The sequence below is a fragment of the Harpia harpyja genome, chromosome 5 (assembly GCF_026419915.1).
Source record: "Harpia harpyja isolate bHarHar1 chromosome 5, bHarHar1 primary haplotype, whole genome shotgun sequence".
Taxonomy (NCBI): Eukaryota; Metazoa; Chordata; class Aves; order Accipitriformes; family Accipitridae; genus Harpia; species Harpia harpyja.
The window spans coordinates 19,091,304-19,109,508 of record NC_068944.1 but is presented as its reverse complement, the minus strand read 5'-3'; the positions used below and the strand labels follow the sequence as shown (position 1 = coordinate 19,109,508).

General features: G+C 43.7%; 1 protein-coding gene across 1 annotated transcript; it reads left to right on the top strand.

Moving 5' to 3' along the window:
• The first annotated feature begins 5,798 nt into the window (after positions 1-5,798).
• TUBB6 (tubulin beta 6 class V) lies at positions 5,799-14,692 on the top strand. The gene is made up of 4 exons (XM_052788213.1): positions 5,799-5,950; positions 6,533-6,641; positions 7,137-7,247; positions 12,102-14,692. The coding sequence occupies exons 1-4, from the start codon at positions 5,894-5,896 to the stop codon at positions 13,163-13,165; spliced, it is 1,341 nt and encodes a 446-aa protein (XP_052644173.1). The 5' UTR covers positions 5,799-5,893; the 3' UTR covers positions 13,166-14,692.
• The last annotated feature ends 3,513 nt before the right edge of the window (positions 14,693-18,205 follow it).

Below are 18,205 nucleotides of genomic sequence, written 5' to 3'. Positions count from 1 at the left end.
AGACCACATCTTGTGGGCTAAAACACAAACACCAGTATTATCTCCACTGACAGCTACAGTTATAAAGCTGACAGGTGAGCAGCATTAAAACAAACGCCCGAGTACTATGTTTGAGCACAGGTGGCAATTAGTGACACCACAGCTTCCACAGCAACAAGTTTAAATGGGGCGGAACAAAGCAAGAAACTGTTTGAGGACCATATGAAATATAGCGGCTTTTCTAGGCAAAACATAAGCTGCTAAACACCTGTGAAAAATGTGTATGCTGGCATTGGCCTTATTAGACTGTACACTTCTGTGTGTGTATCTTGCTGTCTCCCTTCCCCCTTTAAAATGTTTGACCATGCTCTCGGACTTTTGACCTGTTTCTAGAGTCTTCTGCAGCTACAATATCTCTGGAACTCACGTGCCTCTTGCAGATTTTGTCACAAGAGGTTGACAGATTGAAAAGGAGGTGGTGGTGGAGATACATGGGCACATGCTTGTACAGAGCATGGCCTCCCATGCTTTGTTTCCTCAGGAAGCCAGGCAAAAAAAAACCAAACCAAAGTGTTTTAAGATTCTTTTTTTTCCTTTTTTTTTTAACTTGCATGAAAAACTTTTAGACTAAAGAGGAGAGAAAGGAACAACATTGACCCTGGGACCTTCCTCCTAAAGGTGACCATGGGGTTAGTAGCATTTACTAGGCTGCTACAAGCTGTCAGAGTGAATCCACCATGTGGATTATATTTACTGCTTTGGTGGTTAATGTAAGTGCTAACGAGCTTTATAACACTGAATAGACCCTTGTTGATATTCTTACGTATCAAAATACAGCATATTTATCATTCTGAAAAAGACAATAGTAGCTATCATGTTAACTGTTCTGCTATGACATGAATTTCTCCCTAGTCCTTAAAAACTCCAGTAAATAGAAATAGTCCTAGCAACAACCCTGATATAAACACAAATGTGTTTCCTGAAAAGCAGGAAGCAGCTTAACAATCATATCATATGACTAGCTAAATACAGAAGAACTTTGCTGGGGTTTTTCCAGGGCATTAAAGCAAATTTCCATCTGACTTTGTGGGAGATGATTGTTGCTTGGGCTGCTATTACTGGAAAATCCTTTTACTCTGTAGCATGGACACCTTACACATTTTGTCCTGCCTTGTGCAATTCATCATCTTGTAGGTATCCATTTCTATTTTAGCCTTTGCAAGAGCAAGGAGTACATGAGAAAGGCTGCAGATGAGAACACTGGAGGCGCTGCAATCCCACATAGCCCCATCAGTTTGTCTTGGCCATTAACGTATACAGCTTTTTCAAGGCAGCTAGATCTCGCACAGGAGCATTTGCTGTTACCCTCTGATACCACTGCTAAGACTGACAGCCAAAATCCTTGTCAGTGCTGACTAACAGGAATAAAGAACCACATGGGCTCTGCCTATCACATTGGAGCACCAAAGAGTTGTCCAGTGGAAATAAACTGTTCTAGGCTTTTCCCAGCTAGAAATGTCAGACTAATCCAGACTTGGCCAAGCAGTCAGATCTTCCTTAATTCATGCCCTGTCTATCATAAAGGGTCATGCCACTCCCTCAAATGCAAGCATGGACGTCTTTTACTATTTAATATTTTGCTTCCACAACTGGGAGCAAAAGATACTTTGAAAATGTAAGTCATGTAAACTGACTGTTCAAGAGGCTGTCTGGAGCATGAGTTTGCAAAGTTGGGCTGATAGTTTATAGCTATTGCAACATCTTACTAATTTTTTAGGTTGAATATATTAATTGATTTATTTTTTTTTTAACAACAGAAGAGGAGTTAAAATTGCAAAAAGAAGGAAAAAAGGAAAAACAATGAAAGGAGTAAATCTGCAAGTGAGATCTTAAGAAAGCTTTCTTCCTATTTTGTGTATGATGAAAAAAGGCATACTTTAAATAGTAAATTAGACCATGAAGTGAATGGGAAGAAAAAAAGACTATGAGTTATGAAGGTTAGAAGTCAATATATGTTATAGGTATCTGAGAAAGAGACTACACAGCCAAATACAAGAAGTGAAAATCCATTGTACAGAATTTACGGTGTGTTCCTATGTTAATCTATTTATAGAATGAATCTCATGGACTCAGTCAGATGAAGCACCTGGAGAGAAATCTTTAAAGACATTTAGGTGCCTTAAATTTCCAAGAGGTGTTTAGTGGGGTGTTAAAATACATCCAGAAGTAATCCATAGCAGTTAAGTACATAGTAGGATTTTGAAACACCTAAGTGCCTTTAAAATCCCAGACCAAGCCTGTGGAAACCTAAAGAGAATGTGCAGGCTTTTGTAGACACAGGTTATAATGGCACCTCCACCTCCTCAGTAAACACAAGCATGGATGAAAAGGATTTGAAGGTGCATTTACATTCAATGAGCAACAAACAGGTGTTGCTTCTTTTCAGATTACTAGCAATAAAACATGGAGAAGCTGCAGGTTGATTCAGGTCTGGCTGAATATTAGAACATATTTACGTAGCTATAAAATGTGTACAAGTAAGATGCAAATTTGTTGGGTAAACTGTTGCTCACCTTCATCACACACATGGTTCTACAGTCTTACACATACTTCAGTGGGTTACTTTGTACATGTGGGAAAATGGCTGAAGTTTTGGCCTCTAAACAGTGTTTGACCAACTGCTGCCCCCACACAGCCAAACAGTAGACAAACCTTTCAGAGATGACAGACACTGGGAGTGCAACTATATAGCTTTTCAGGAGGCATGTGGACTAAAGGCTGTACTACAATACACTCTCATTGCTTCTTTTACCCCCTCACTGGCCTACCTATGTCCATTTTTTCCTTCTTTAATTCTCAAAATGCAATTTGATTCAGATGATCAAATGGGTTAGATCTACTGCTGAGTTATATGATTCAAGGCTTATCTCCACAAACACAAAGGAGCACAGAGGAACAGTGGCAGGTGGGGGAACCCCAATAACATACCCAGAGAAAAGGAGTCCCTGCCCTGGCTTCTCCCAGAGAGGGATCAGCCTGTAGGCCGGGTGTGACACCCATCACCACCAGTCAACGGGAAAGGCTCCATGGATCACTGTATAGAAAGGGGTTACTGTCTGCAGGGGTATGTGACTTTTTAGGGGATGAAGGGGAACATCTTTGGGACTTATGGGATGTTGAGAGGAGGAATCAAAGGTAGGAAAAGGGGGGGATAAAGGTGGTTTGGTATGGATAAAAGGATACGGGGCTAAAATGGCCCGGTTGGGTGTAAACAGGTTGGTGGTCAGTATGCCTGTCTGGCTATGCCTTGGACCTGATCACCTCAGTCTGTCTTGTCTTATTAAACTGTATTTAAATTATTTTCCTGGGTGAGAGGGGGGTCTATATTCCATGTGTATGTGTGTGGATGGTGGTCTGACTCCCAGCAGAAGTGCGGGCCACAAGTCATAGGGGCTTGTGTGTCCGTGATGGAGCAACTGGAGACACCAGAGTGCACGCACATTATGTGCATCTGTATGTCAGTGTGTGGTCACTAGTAAACACCAAGCCAGGCTAGCTGGAGAGTAACTGGGAGTCAAGTTTTGGAGCAGCCCTAACTCCAGGTAAAGTTTTGGAGCAGCCCTAACTCCAGGTAAGATAGTGAAGAGACCGGAGGATCTGTGAGGTGGCTACTGGAGGGACCAGGGGGTCCAAGCCAGCTGCTGGGGAGACTATGGTGGGGTCTAGGGGTCAGCTACTGTTAAGGTCACAACTCTGGACCAGCTACCGGAGAAACTCATTTGCCTGTTTGTGTCTCTGTGTGAGGCAACTGGGGATCCAGGGGTCAGCTACTGAATAGGCTGAGTGTCCTAAGAGCAGCTACTGGAGAAGGGAGCCATTTTTTGTGTGTGTGTCTGTGTCCATAGGTCTGAATACCAGCAACTGGAGTGGAGCTGTGGGCCTCTGGGGATAATATTTCCAGCAACTGGGAAGACTTGGGATCCAGGGGTCGGCTACTGAATAGGATGAGCGTCTAAGAGCAGATACTGGAGGGATCCATATTGTATAGATGTATATAAATGCATATTTATTTTCCATTAATGGGCTTCTGTCCTGATCAGCCAGAGAGGGGAATAGGATGAGGCCATTAGTGCTATTTGTATTTGCATGAGTGCTCCGTTTTCTGCCTGTGCCAATCAGTGTGGCCAGCCATGTGTGTATGTATACGTGTGCGTGAGGGTGTGCATGTGCGTATGTGTGTCCGTGTGTGTGCCTACTGGGAACACACACTCAGCCTTACCACTAGCTGGACCTGGAAACTAAGTGAGCTTTAAGAAGTGGCATACCAGCAGAAATGATCGTAACAGGCAAACTGATGGCAAGTACGAACCATACAACAGTATATGGAAGGATTTGCAAAGCATGGGGAAAGCCAGGCCTGGAGGGCATATTCAAGGACATATAGATTCAAGCAAAACCCAAGATGACCTCACTAATCAGGCTAGTGAACAAATGACTTGTTCCTGGATCTCTTCCAAAAATGCATATCACACAGAGAAGGACATTTATTTTGAGTCTTTCAGCAGAGAAAAAGGCAGATAGTACCCAATCCTGCGCTGGTGGCTGCTTGCAAGGCAAACACACTGATCTTCCTGCTGCTCCACTGATGTCAGAAAGACATTTGACTCAGCCTAGCATGATGTGCGTGGGCTACTCAGAGGTCATTTGCAAGAAGCTGCTAGCCCTGCTGAAAAACATCTATGAAAAGGCAAGGTTGTCACCCAGAGCACAGTCTAGTCTAGGTCATGTCACAGCAACCTAAGGGCAGGCAGGCAGGAGGTAGCCTTCCAGCCTAAGTACAGATTGTGGGTTATTTGGGGGCTGTTTATTGATTGATGGGGGTTACCTTAACTGCGTTTAAGCTGTAGAGAGCACCCAAGATTCTTCTCCCGGAGAGTCCCAGCTTGGTCACCTTTGATCAAGCAGCTAATGAGGTTCTGTAACTCTGGCCTCAGGGCTGCTCTTGCACAACAGCAGAGATGCGGTCAGACAGTAAAGATGTGCATAGACAGATAAATACCTCGCACCAGGGCTATATATCAGAATACGCTACGTAGACAATGGCATCCCACGGAAAAGTCACACTGGCATTAAAACAGGCAGCCAAGCTAGGCAGCTTTTCTCTACCAGGGGAACCATGCAACAGCTACCTAAAGGGGCCAAAACAGAGATACAGCAGTTGTGGGAACTTGTTTCCTCTCTGGAGGAGAAAGAAAATCACCCTTTTCATGAAAAATCAAGCTATCCAAGCCCTGCATATTCCAGGGCATGCTCTGTATTGTGGTGACATGAGCTTTCAGGAAAGTCGCTCTATAAAGACTGCTTGCCTTCCCAGTTACAAGTTTTACACAGTGGCTTGTTATCTGCTGGCAAAACTACGTCAGAAAACAGCGATGCAAAGATGGCCGTTGGCGAGGCACTGAAAAGGTCCACCCATTGCTTTGGATGCTGCCACTCCAGCAAAGGTTGCGACGGGGCAGCAGGCCAAGGAACGACAGGAGCAGGCGAAGATGTCCGCCCGCCCGCGGCCAGGGCAGGATTCCCCGGTGGGTGAGGCGAACACGGTTTGAGCAGGAAGCACAGCACGGATAGCAGCCACCTCTGGGGCCGGAGACACCCTCCGCCCACCGGGCCCCTCACGGCGGATGAGGAAGATGTGAGAGGACCCCGGGGGCGGTGCCCGGCGGGGGGCGGCCGTTGGCGGAGCGCGCGCGCGGGGCGCCGGCCGTTGGGCGAGGCGAGCCGCCCCGCCGCGGCGGGGCGGGGGGTGGGTGGGCGCGCACCGCCTCAGAGGCCATAAAGCGCCGCCCGCTCTCCTCGCGCCGCGCACTGCCGGGCTGGGCGGCGGGAGAGGCGAGGCGAGGCGGGCATCGCCATGAGGGAGATTGTGCACATCCAGGCGGGCCAGTGTGGAAACCAGATCGGGACCAAGGTGAGCCTGAGGGGAGCCGGGACTGCTGCTTGTGGAGCCTCTGAGCTCTTGGGGGGATGCGCCCGGCCGCTTCTCCGGGCTGTCTGGGCCCGCGGGGCCGGGTTGGGCCAGCCGCCCACCCCCCCACCCCCCGCTCTCCCGTGCCCCGAGCGGGCCGCTGCCGAGAGGCGCCGGGCGCGTTCGGGACGCGAGACACCGCGCATCTCACCTCTGCCCGTGGCCGTAGAAGGCATTGGGAAGTACAGAAACCAAACGGGACTTACTAGGGTTTTTTAAAATTATATTTAAACTGGCCAGGCCGTGGCTCAAAAGCGAGGAAGGGCGGCAGAAGTTCCAGCGGCCCCCTCCGAACGCTGGAACGCCGAGGGGTTGGCCGTTTGCCCGCTGGGTTTCAATCCCGCTGCTTGCCCGGCTTGTGCCCGCCGCCCCGTCCCGTCCCGGGCAGGGAGGGGCGGCGGGCACGCCAGGAATCCGGCAGCTGCCGCCGGGCCGCGGGGCGGCCGCCCCCCGCCCGGGCGCTGGGCAGGGCCCCCGGTGCTCCGCAGGGGAGTTCCTAACCCGCTTCTCCTTTTCCTCCCTTAGTTTTGGGAAGTGATAAGTGATGAGCATGGCATTGACCCTGCCGGAGGCTATGTCGGTGACTCAGCGCTGCAGCTGGAAAGGATCAATGTCTACTATAATGAATCATCTTGTAAGTGTGGGATGGAGAGGGGTGCGGGACAGGGGACTCCGTGGGAAGGGGCACAGAAATATGGGAGAGAAGGGGTTTGTGAAGCTGTATTACACATCTGGTCAGGCCCCTCGTGTGCCATCAGCCTGCTGGCTGATCCCAGCTCACCCCGTTAGACACCGAAAAGATTATCTACTTTCTTACAAAGAACATGTCAATCGTTTTTTCTAATCAGAAACTTCCCTTCCTCATATCTATTGCTAAAAAAGAGCTTACAAAATGTAATACACAATCTGTATGACCCAAAAGATGTCAGGTCTGTTTTTCAAGCGGAATTGATTTGTTCCTATGGTGCTGGTTTTTTTTCACCACCATGTCTTCCTGTATAGGAAATCTTTATATGGGTACAATCTATATTAGACTAATAGTATGAGACATAATATATTTATGTATTGAAAGCTATAACTGTGTTAGCTTATTTCAGAACATTAAGGGCATGCTTACTTTTTATTGTAGCCCAGAAATTTGTACCAAGAGCGGTCTTAGTGGACTTGGAGCCGGGAACCATGGATAGTGTGCGATCTGGTCCTTTTGGTCAGCTCTTTCGGCCTGATAACTTCATCTTTGGTATGTGGACATCACTTTTTAAAAAACAAAACTATCCAACAGGTGTTTAGTGACCAAGTGAATGGCCAAAAAGCATTTAAGCTCCCTGTTCCAAAGTGGTTGTTAGTACTGAGAAATCCTAATAGCTTAACAATACAATTCCAATTATCTGTAAGTCAGCTAAAAGATCCTGTTAACTGAAAAAGTCATTCTTCTGTTAATCATTCCTTCAATTAGCAGAGTACTGAAAGCTTTCTATGGTATTCGGATAAAGTGCATTTGCTTTCCATACGTATGAACTCCAGAGAAATCCTGAAACCACTTCTTTACCACAAAACTCAGGGAAATTCTGTGGAAAATGGAGTGGGGGGGGAACCTCAGCCACAAACCAACCAGACTACTCTTCACTTGAATTCACATTAAATGTTTGAGCATTAAATTGTTTATTGGCTGTGTAATGCAACTTTTTCAGCAGATCCTTCCAGTAGAGTAAACAGTGGAGGAAGACCAACTGTAACATGGAAAACATTGTCATATATAGCCAGTTACTGGGTTATTTTCCAATATAATGAGGAACAGTCTGAAAGCATGTGGGGAACTTCTGGTTTTGCAGTGTTCTTGCAGAGGGTTGTTCTAGCCTTTACTGTTTCACTTTGGACTTCTGTAGTACTTTCCATCTAAGCTTAAAAATGCACATTACCAGGATTAAATTTCATAGCATCCTTACAAAGTATAGAAGCATTATCGGTCCCTTTGCACTGAAGGAGAAATGGCATGTGAAAGTTAAGTAGATCCACTTGCTGAAACAGGAAGTCTGAATGAAAGCTGCCATGAGAACTCTCGTGTCCTTTTGGTTTGAGTCTGCACTAGCTGCAAAACAGATTTCCCCCTGCCAAAGCAAGCTTATGTTGCAACTTAGTTTGGTATATTGTGTTAACATAAGGAAGGAACAATGCCAGGGACAGAAGATGAAAGATAAACATTGTTTGGGTGGTATAAAACTAACTTAAGTCTGGGTTGTTGCTGTTGAGGTGGGGAGTAAGAAGCCATACAGAGTTACTTTAACCCTTTAACTGACCTAAAACTTTCAATGCTGTCCCTATTGTTCTCCTGTATAATCCATGGCAGTGATGTTAAGGGTCTCTTTCAAAGGAATTTTAAGTTAAAACATGTAGAAGTAAGCTTGGGGAGAAAAGCCATAGATATAGGCAGCTTTATGAAGTATGTTTCTATATTCAGGTTTTTCCTTTCATTCCCTTTCTCCTGCATGGACCACACAAGCCCTCTGAAAGTGAATTCACCTGACCTATGGAAATACCTGAACTGGAGCTTTACAGTTTGGCATACCACCAGTAAAACCAGAGCAAAATCAATTCAGGGTGTCTTCAACAATAGTCCAGTTCACTGTAGTCCCTTCCTGCTGAGCTAACAATGAACCAACAGCATGTGATAAACTCGTATCTGACAGAGGCCCCTGCCAGCATCAGGCACTGTCCTCCCAACCTGCTGAATAATGCAGAATGGCTGCCTGAGTGCTGAAGTAATGATCTTCTGTGTCAAAAGCCAACAAAGCATTTTGTTTTCTCTTTTAAAAATCTGGCCTGGGCCCACAAAGGTTTTTGTGGCAGAAGCTGGCAGTTCCGTACTTGCTGTACCCTAGGCTGTTAGGGCTCATTCTGATGGAGATGTTTTCTGCCTCTGCTTGTATATACCTGCATGTGCCTGTGTCTCCATAGCAAGTAACCATGGACCATCAATCAGGATTTCATTCAGGTATATTGAGTACATGATTACACATTCCAGATACAGGAATTTTAGCTCAGACCAGCAGATTGAGATGGACACAAAAATAATCCTTGTGCTTTAATGCTTGTGTTGACAAGGTAGTGATCTAAAAGCTGAAGAAGTGCAGGTAGAATGATTTTGCTGTACGAGAGCAGCAGGTCTCCTGGCTGCCTAACAGTATATGATTGCCCAGCAGGAAGTGCTGTGAACTCTGATGTATCTCCTTTTGTTAACTAGTTCTCATTTGTACATTTTTGCATTTGTCATTCTTTTCCTGTGTACACCCTTTCTAGCTTTCATGCATGGATACCGCTCCAATTTAAATTTTCTGAACTGGTAGGGGCAACCACAAAATGTCAAAGGAGCTGTCCTTCCCTCTCTAAATCATACCGTGTGTTCTGCACCAAGGCTGTTTGTACTGGACTTCTAAGCGTTAGCATGCAAGCTACTGATCTCTCTTCCCAGGTTTGTCTTTTATTTCAAGCAGTGATGAGAGGAAAGGAGAGAAAGAAAGTTGAAGGAAAGAGTTGAAATTTTAGGGATTAAAAAATAAATTGACTGTTAGAGAAATGGCTTCTATGCATGTGCACCTCAACCTGAACATGTATGATAACGCTACAATGTGTTGGAGAAAGACGCAGTGGTAGAAGGATCTGGAGGTACCAAGAGTGCAGGTAAGTTGTGGGATTGCTTTGTGTAGACTTCCTTGAGATCTTTATAAATGCACAGTGAGAAAAGGCAGAGGCAGGATATGCTAGAGACAGGCTGCATACAACTCAGAGCTTCCAGGATTGGCAAAACATCTGCCAAGTCCTGATTTTTGTGGACATAGGCTCATTTTTCACCTAGAGATTTAGTCCTGGTGGAATTTGTTCATTTTATGTGTTTGTCTAAGATTTTCAGAGGTCTGGTAGGTACCTGATAAGTGGAGGGCATCCAGTAGGGTTTCACAGGATCATGATCAAGATTTCCAGGTGTGTGGCAGCCTTGTCAGAGCCATGGCACCTCCAGACTGTACTGTATTGTCATGGGTAAGAAGTCTGGAGCTTCCAGGGCTTATTGTACATGTTCTGTGTGGTGGTGGTGGTCTTGAAGTGCTATAAAGCCAGTGGGTCTGGAAGTATCAGATTTCTGGGCATATATATGTGTGCACAGCAGTGAATTCCAAGTGAAAGTGTCAGAGACCCTAGGCAGGTGGCTGACTAGTGGATAAAGTGCAGTGTTACCACAGGAGGAGCCAATAGTTGTGGGCTGGAGGGAAGCCATTAGTAGTGGTATATGCAGCTGCTGCTACAGTTACACTCAGCAGTTTAAATACAAAGGTCATATTAGTGCAATAGAGACAGGTGGCATCTAGGAGTCTGTGTGATTCAAATTAAGACTGAGGGAGACTAGCACAGTGGAGGGCCTGAAGGAGGACAGGTCCACCTCTGTATTAGGCATTTTACCTCTGAACCTGATCTGCAAACTAAGCAAAAGCAAGTAAAATCAGTCTCTACTAATTCTTCTTTTTTCCCCATGAAAATATCTTTTCTGCATTTGTGATAGGAATTCCCATTCTCCTGTCTTGTTCTTTGTTCCTATTCTTCATTCTCTCCTATTCTCCATTCTCTCCTATCTCACTGGCCACTGAAGAAGGATGATACGATGCTTACACAAGGGGCAATCTGCAAAATAAAGCCCTAAACTCAGAATTTGGCTTTATTAGGATCCTTCTGCATCTTGGAGTGATGTCTGCTTGTTAGTGTGCAGCCTGATGTGCTGCCCTATCTGTAGTAGGGGATCTGCTCAAGCAGACTGCATAGGTTACAAGCATATTTAATTCTGGAAGGATATTACTTTGTGCTTTGCCCAGCTGGACAGGAAGTGCTGAGCTCCCTAGGCTCAAAGAGAGAAAAATATAGCAACATATAGAACAATGCGTTAACTAACCAAATACATCATGAGGAAACCAAGCATGTATGCAGTGAAAATAAAGTGCATCATGTTTAAACAATATCCCAGCAAGCAGTTTCCCTGATTCAAATGTTTGGCACCAACACAGTGCACTGGGAATTCAAATGAGACATGGAAATAGGAAGGAAGGGGAAGGTCTTGGAGAACAACGTGGAAGTTGACAGCTCTATACCTAATTCTGAAACTATTTCTCTCTGAATGCCACTCGCGAGAGCACCACTGAGTTCAGTGGCACAATGTATGTATGTAGTAGTCATTGTGAGGAACCAAGTATTAAAAAACGGGTCCCCCATTTAATCTTCCTTGTTATCTAAGTCATAACAAAATAGTGACATAGCAAAGGATCCAGACTATGCATCTTAATAAACTGAGTGGCACATAAAAGGAAAACTGGAAGCCTTGGGGAGAAAATAAGGGGCTCGTGAAATGTCAGTAATCCAATTTTGCAAGTTGCTTTGCAGATTCTGAAGAATAGTGAGTTTGTAGGGAAACCAGTAAAAGCTAAAAGGCACTTAATAACTTCAAGGTTTTTGAAATAACATTCTTGAAGCTTCTGTCAATCAGTATTTTCATTCAGGCTAGGTAACCATGAATTTAAAAAGTTATAGTTCTTGATGTAACAAGTTAAATAGGACTTCTGAAGTACGGCCCTATCCTTGAATCACAACAATGCCTCTGTCTCACAGGAACAGTCCAAGAACCTTTCATGCAGAAATGTGTATCTGTGATTTAGCTTTGTATGCATCATGGTCCTTATAAACAGAAAGTATTTAAATATTAAACAGTCATCTTGTGTTTATGGAATAAGCAGGATTGGGAGTGTGAAAGCTTTCAAAACAAGGACTCAAGGCCATCTTTGCATTTATGGAAGGTTAAATACCCCCCAGAAAAAAACAAAACCCCCCACCCAAAAGCATAAATGAAAGCTAACAAGGATTTGATACAAAAGGAAACTATATAAAAAGTTTATGTTGATACTTCCGAAGGTATTTGTAGGCAGAACTGAAGAGCACGGTTACCTACCTGACAGAGTTGTAGCAGCTTTTGTTACAGATGTGAATCCATTTAGCATGCAAATACCAAACCTTACTAATAATTTTGTAAATTTTCTTTCCCTTTTGTATGTTATTTTAGGACAAACTGGTGCAGGAAACAACTGGGCTAAAGGACACTATACAGAAGGGGCGGAGTTGGTTGACTCTGTACTTGATGTAGTAAGAAAAGAGTGTGAACACTGTGATTGCTTGCAAGGATTTCAGCTCACTCATTCCCTGGGAGGAGGGACGGGGTCTGGCATGGGAACCCTACTCATCAGCAAGATACGAGAGGAATATCCGGACAGGATAATGAATACCTTTAGTGTCATGCCCTCTCCAAAGGTTTCTGATACAGTGGTGGAGCCTTATAATGCTACACTCTCAGTCCACCAACTGGTTGAAAATACAGATGAAACCTACTGCATTGACAATGAAGCTTTGTATGACATTTGCTTCCGCACCCTGAAGCTCACCACTCCAACATATGGTGATTTAAACCACTTGGTTTCTGCTACCATGAGTGGGGTAACTACATCCCTGCGATTTCCGGGCCAACTAAATGCTGACCTCCGGAAGCTGGCAGTAAATATGGTCCCTTTCCCGCGCCTTCACTTTTTCATGCCAGGCTTCGCTCCTTTGACAGCCCGAGGCAGCCAACAATACCGAGCACTCACTGTTCCAGAGCTCACCCAACAGATGTTTGATGCCAAAAATATGATGGCAGCCTGTGACCCAAGACATGGGCGATATTTGACAGTGGCTACTGTCTTCCGTGGTCCCATGTCCATGAAGGAAGTTGATGAGCAGATGTTGGCCATCCAGAACAAGAATAGCAGTTACTTTGTGGAGTGGATCCCAAACAATGTCAAGGTGGCAGTGTGTGACATACCTCCTCGTGGCCTCAAGATGGCTTCCACATTCATTGGCAACAGTACTGCTATTCAAGAGCTCTTCAAAAGGATCTCAGAGCAGTTTTCGGCCATGTTCAGGAGAAAGGCCTTCCTCCACTGGTTCACAGGAGAAGGAATGGATGAAATGGAATTTACAGAAGCAGAAAGCAACATGAATGATCTGGTTTCAGAATATCAGCAATACCAAGAAGCAACAGCAAATGATGGAGAGGAAGCGTTTGAAGATGATGAAGAAGAAATCAATGAATAAAGAAATTAGGTGCAGTATTTTCCAGGCCGAATTTTCAAATCTGCATTTCTAATAATTGGGCTTATAAATCTGTATTTAGGCTTAAAAAAAAAAAAAAAAGAAAAAAAAGGAGCATGAGTTTAAGATGTTAGAGGTGCTCTTCAGAGTCCATTGAGGTCATTGAGAACTGAGGACATTCAGCATTTCTGGAAATCAGGCCACTTCTATTCATGAGACAAACGTAAGGCATTCAGTTACGACTTTGGCCTACGAGTCTGAATACAGAGATTGCAAGTTTGGGATTTTTTTTTCCAAACAATGTTTGTCGTCCCTAAAGTTGTACAAGAGAAGACATAAAATGGGCATGAAAATCTACAAAATAGAGCTGCGCTATTTTCATCCAATTATGAGTAAGAAAATCTTGTGGGTTTGAAGTATTCATTCTGTACTGAATGTACAATACTGAACTGCCAGGAACAAAATTTATTCATGATAAAAAGAAGAAAAAGATTTTAGCTATTCTGTACAGTAACTGTTAACAGTGATATTTGACTCCAGTCCTCTAAAAAAAAATAAAAAAAGATCAGTATCCTCTCAAGCAAAAGTGTTTTGGGCAGTCAATGCTATAAAAATATCCAGTGAGCTGCAGGCCAGAGGCTGGATTTATGCTATGTGACTTCATCACTTGCTGCTGAATAATCATCACAGATGATATATATGAAATCTATCCATGTGTGATGTGTTCCTTAAGGACCCTTGGGGCTTAAAGTGGCACCCCAAAATCTTGCTGGTCCCCTGTCTCTCTGGCTATCACCAGTTACTGGTGCTATTCCTGTCTCCATTCCCCCTAGCCTGTATAGCTGAAAGTCAGTACTCCACAGAACATAGTGGGAGAGGGGATGTAGGCTGTGTGTTGATAGATCTTGCTACCTAGGTTTATAAGTTTACCACACCTATAGATGCTATGGATGTCTTGCTACCATGATTGGTTAAAACCACTGGACAGATTAAGGTTAAAGTACAAATAAAAGTATTTATCCACAATATTCAAAACAGCTGGCAAAATAAATGAAAGATGAACAACAGTTTATCTGCTTATGCTAAAGCTGAAACAGGAAGGTCTCTGTCTTACCCAGCTGACTTGCTGCCTTGACAAAGTGACTGTTGGGCATTTGCTCTTTGTGCATGCTTTATGTTTCTGCTCATAGCAATTAAACAGCCCTTCTGCATTAGAGAGCCTCTACCAGAGAACACTGTCTGCGTGGAGTCTCTTATTGAGGTCAGTTTCTAGGCAACAAAACAAGCAAACAAAGGAGAAACCCTCAGAAATCCAAACTTTAAATGTTTCAGGAACTCTGCTCTTCTTGCCTTAAGAAGCACTTTCTAAGCAGAAGTGTTGCTCAATACTTTAAAAGGCACTTTACAGACATAGTGTAATTTCCAAAGATGCATTGCTCCTAACAAGATGATGTTATGTTTTGTTTGGGATTCAGGGAATAATACAGTATTTTATAAAGTATATGAACCAGGCAATTGTTAATCATATAAGCTGAAGCTGTCTACCCAATTTTATTCTACCCAGAAATGGAACTAAACTAGTTTTAATCAAGTACAAGTTTTTCATATAAAGTGATGTCATGGGTTGAGGCACAGTCGTTGGAACATACTAACCAAACTGGCTTTGGTGTAGGTGTATAGGTGGAGATTGGGAGGGCCTGGCTGATTATCTTTTGAAGGGTCATGGTGGAGTCAGCCAGTTCACAGGGTCCATGTTCTTTGCAATGGCTAATGATGCCTAAAGGATTTATGAATAGGAATAGAGCCTCTTTAAATATGCATTTCACAAATGTTGCGATATGCTGTGACTATGTATTTATCATGGCATGAGATTAAGCTAAAATAGAATATGCATTAAAGAGAAATTAACATTTAGTGCAGTGCAAAGCAAAATTCATGGGGAATAAAGCCATTACACTTAGAAGTTTAGTTGATGCTTTGTAAATGGCAGGTTATTAGCTTCAAGAGGGAGGAGAATGTGTTGCAGGCTCAGAGGCTGCCATCATGCAGCTGTGGCACAGGCTTTGCAATTAAAGCACTTAGCATAGCTGCTTTTGAGTGAAGTAGAAGCAACCATCTTACAGCTTGTGGAACTGCGTTTTGTGGTAATACAGAATTCGTAAGGTCCCAGCCATAAATTCCGATACTGCTGTGAAAAAAAAAAGTTAATACTTTAAAAATGCCAGGAATCTTGAAGTTCCTAAATGACTGAGTTACTCACTTGGTGAACCAGCCTGTTCTTCAGTGGTTTTTTCATACACGGACCCAAAATCCAGCGTATTGAGTCTGTGGAATCCAGACCTGACAACATCCTCTGATCCTGCTTTGACTCTTAGGCATTCTTTTGCATGTGTTTACTTGCAACTGTTTGATGTGAATTTCTAGACTGTGTGGAGGTGGGGGAGGCAAACTAATGGTCTCTTCAGAAACGAAACAGATCTTCCATCTCATCTTAGGGGGAGAAAACCCAGCCCACCAAAATGAACCCAGGAACCTGTAGTAGGAACAGCATCAGAGGACCAGCTTGCACGTAAGCAGTAAGAAAGCCACGGGAAGCACAAATGCCTCCTGTTCCTTTTCAGTCAACCAGCTCTAATCATCTTCCTTTCCTGACATAAAACTGAAAATTGTTTTACTAATGGGTTTGGTGAACAATTCCTTCAGCTGCACTTCCTTTCAAATAACTTCCTGCTTTTTCCTTGGAAACTTCTCTTTTATTGTGAAATCTACCTGCTGAGTCCCACCTAGCTTTGTTCCTCTTCACATTCCACACCTACGTGTTTTTCATTTTCCCCCTAGTTTTTCAACCTAGTCTCTTGCACCTTTTTTTCTTTCTGTGCCTAGCCCACCTTCATTTTCTCTCCTTTTCACTGCTTTGCACCTGGCCACAGAGAAATACACAGAAGCAGGCTGCCAGGACAAGCCAGACCTAAGAAGGCCTAGAAGCGGAGCTCCCAGTACCACTCAGACACAAACACCTCTGCCAACACTAGTATGAGGGGAAAAAAAACCCAGCAACCTACACTATGGACACCACTTGAAGACAGGGAGGTGAGCGAGGTGTGCCACAGAAAGAAGGTGTGTTATCAGGACAGGAATCGAACCTGATGGGCCAGCTCCTTTGCAAAGTCACCAGTCAAAGCCAGCAAGGAGTTGGGTGGACCCTCAGTTTACAGACGTGACAGTCTCTGCATAGACTACCTTAACTAAGCCACTGTAGACTCTCAATTTCTCTGCATCCCAAGATTACTGCTCTCCCTTTCTTCTCTTGCATTTGTATCTCCTTAGGAAAAGGTGTTCACCTCCTGGGAACAGAGTCAGGTTGGGAAAGAGGGTCTAGACCTGCTCCTTCTCCCAGCACTGGGAGGAAGAAGGAACTCGCTGGCTGCATCCATGCTGTAACAAGCCCCTACTAATTGAAACAGCACCACTCAATGTGTTTCCAACAACAATTAATCTGGCCTTATTGGCAGCCACAGCACAGACTGAACTCGATTTTCTTGATTTATGGTTAAACCACCTGAAGTCTTAAATTTGTGAGTAGGAGGCAGCTAACAGCCCTCTTTAAAGCAGCAGCTTGGGTAAACAGCTTCTTTTTTTAAATTTTCATATCTTTGTTTGGATTCCAAAGTCCCAACAGTCAAATTCCACCACTTCTGGCACAAAATACTAAGACTTACTGAGGTAAGATTACACAAAGCAAGTTAATGCTCTAAAATAGGGGCAAAGGGAGTTGCCTCTCCTTTACATTATCATATGCTCATTAATTGCATGCTGCAACTACACAAGTGCAAATTTAAAAGTAGACAGCACAAAGAGGGAGTAAGAGGTAACATTTCCTGGAGGTGAGATGATTCTTTTATGATCTGGTAGTGCCATTTTGAAAAGTTAGGTTAGAGATGTGCAGGGTGGGGGGCGTGTTGGTTGTAACTTGTGTTTTTCTTTCTTCTTTTTTTTTTTTTTAAAGTAAGGAATGAGGAAATGCAGAATTCTGACCTTTATGACATAAGGACATTTAGTTATCAGCACTGGCTACAAATTGCCTATTCCAAACAAGAAGTGTTCAGCTAAATGGGGGGCAGGGGAACAGTACAAACAAGGCATTAATACAGAATACATGTGAGATACAGCACTAGAGCATATGCAAGAAATCAGTCACTACTTTACCCTGTGTGCAAGATTTAAGTTTTATAAAATGCATTTATAATTGCAATAAATCATTCTAAACTTTGACTCCAATAATAAAGGAAGTGAAGTTTAGTTTTATTCAGGATGCTTTCCTATTTATCAGTTATTCTACAACAATGAATCCAATAGGGATATGCAGAAGTGTTGTTTAACAACTAAAAATGCCCAGTAAATATGCCCTAAATTTGCTCCATTTCCCTTGTTCCTCTTCACTGTGAAGCCAGGCAACATCAGAGATGGCAACAGCTTCATCATGAAGAAAAAGAAAAAAAATCCCAAGAGTAATTTCAATACACAATTTACTTCAAATATGTCTGACCTTTCAAGACAACTTTTTGCTTTGTCATCCTACTGCTTTCCAGGATATTGCAACATACAGATGGAATCAATCACCGATTATTCCCTTAACCTGCCCTCTCAGTCATAAGCCTTAAAGGATTTGTTGTCCAGCAGAGAAGCTTGGTTCATTCTCCTACCCGACTTAACCACCACACCACCCCCCAACCATGCTTCCCTCTCTTCTTCTGGGATAGGCAGACCCTCAGTTAATTTTTGAACAGCTGAATTCTCCAACTAATAAATGCCTAGCATGCAGCAGACAACCAGAAGCAGATTACTATACTAAGACAACTGTATTCAACTAAGCAGAGAGAGGAAGAGGAAAAAACCCCCAAAACCCAAAAAAAACCCCCACAGACAACTTGAGGTTAAGCAAACCAATATGAAACTCTGACAATCTGATTTAGCACCTTTGGATTTGGCTGCTGGTTTTGGTATTTGTGAGCACAACCTTGGCACCCTAATTTAACAAAATCT

What these genes read in the sequence shown, in the direction of transcription:
- TUBB6 (XM_052788213.1), top strand. Translation starts at nt 5,894, where the DNA reads ATGAGGGAGATTGTGCACATCCAGGCGGGCCAGTGTGGAAACCAGATC. An exon ending in GAAACCAGATCGGGACCAAG is followed by an intron (nt 5,951 to 6,532) that starts GTGAGCCTGAGG and finishes TTCCTCCCTTAG; the next exon opens with TTTTGGGAAGTGATAAGTGA. An exon ending in CTACTATAATGAATCATCTT is followed by an intron (nt 6,642 to 7,136) that starts GTAAGTGTGGGA and finishes TTTTTATTGTAG; the next exon opens with CCCAGAAATTTGTACCAAGA.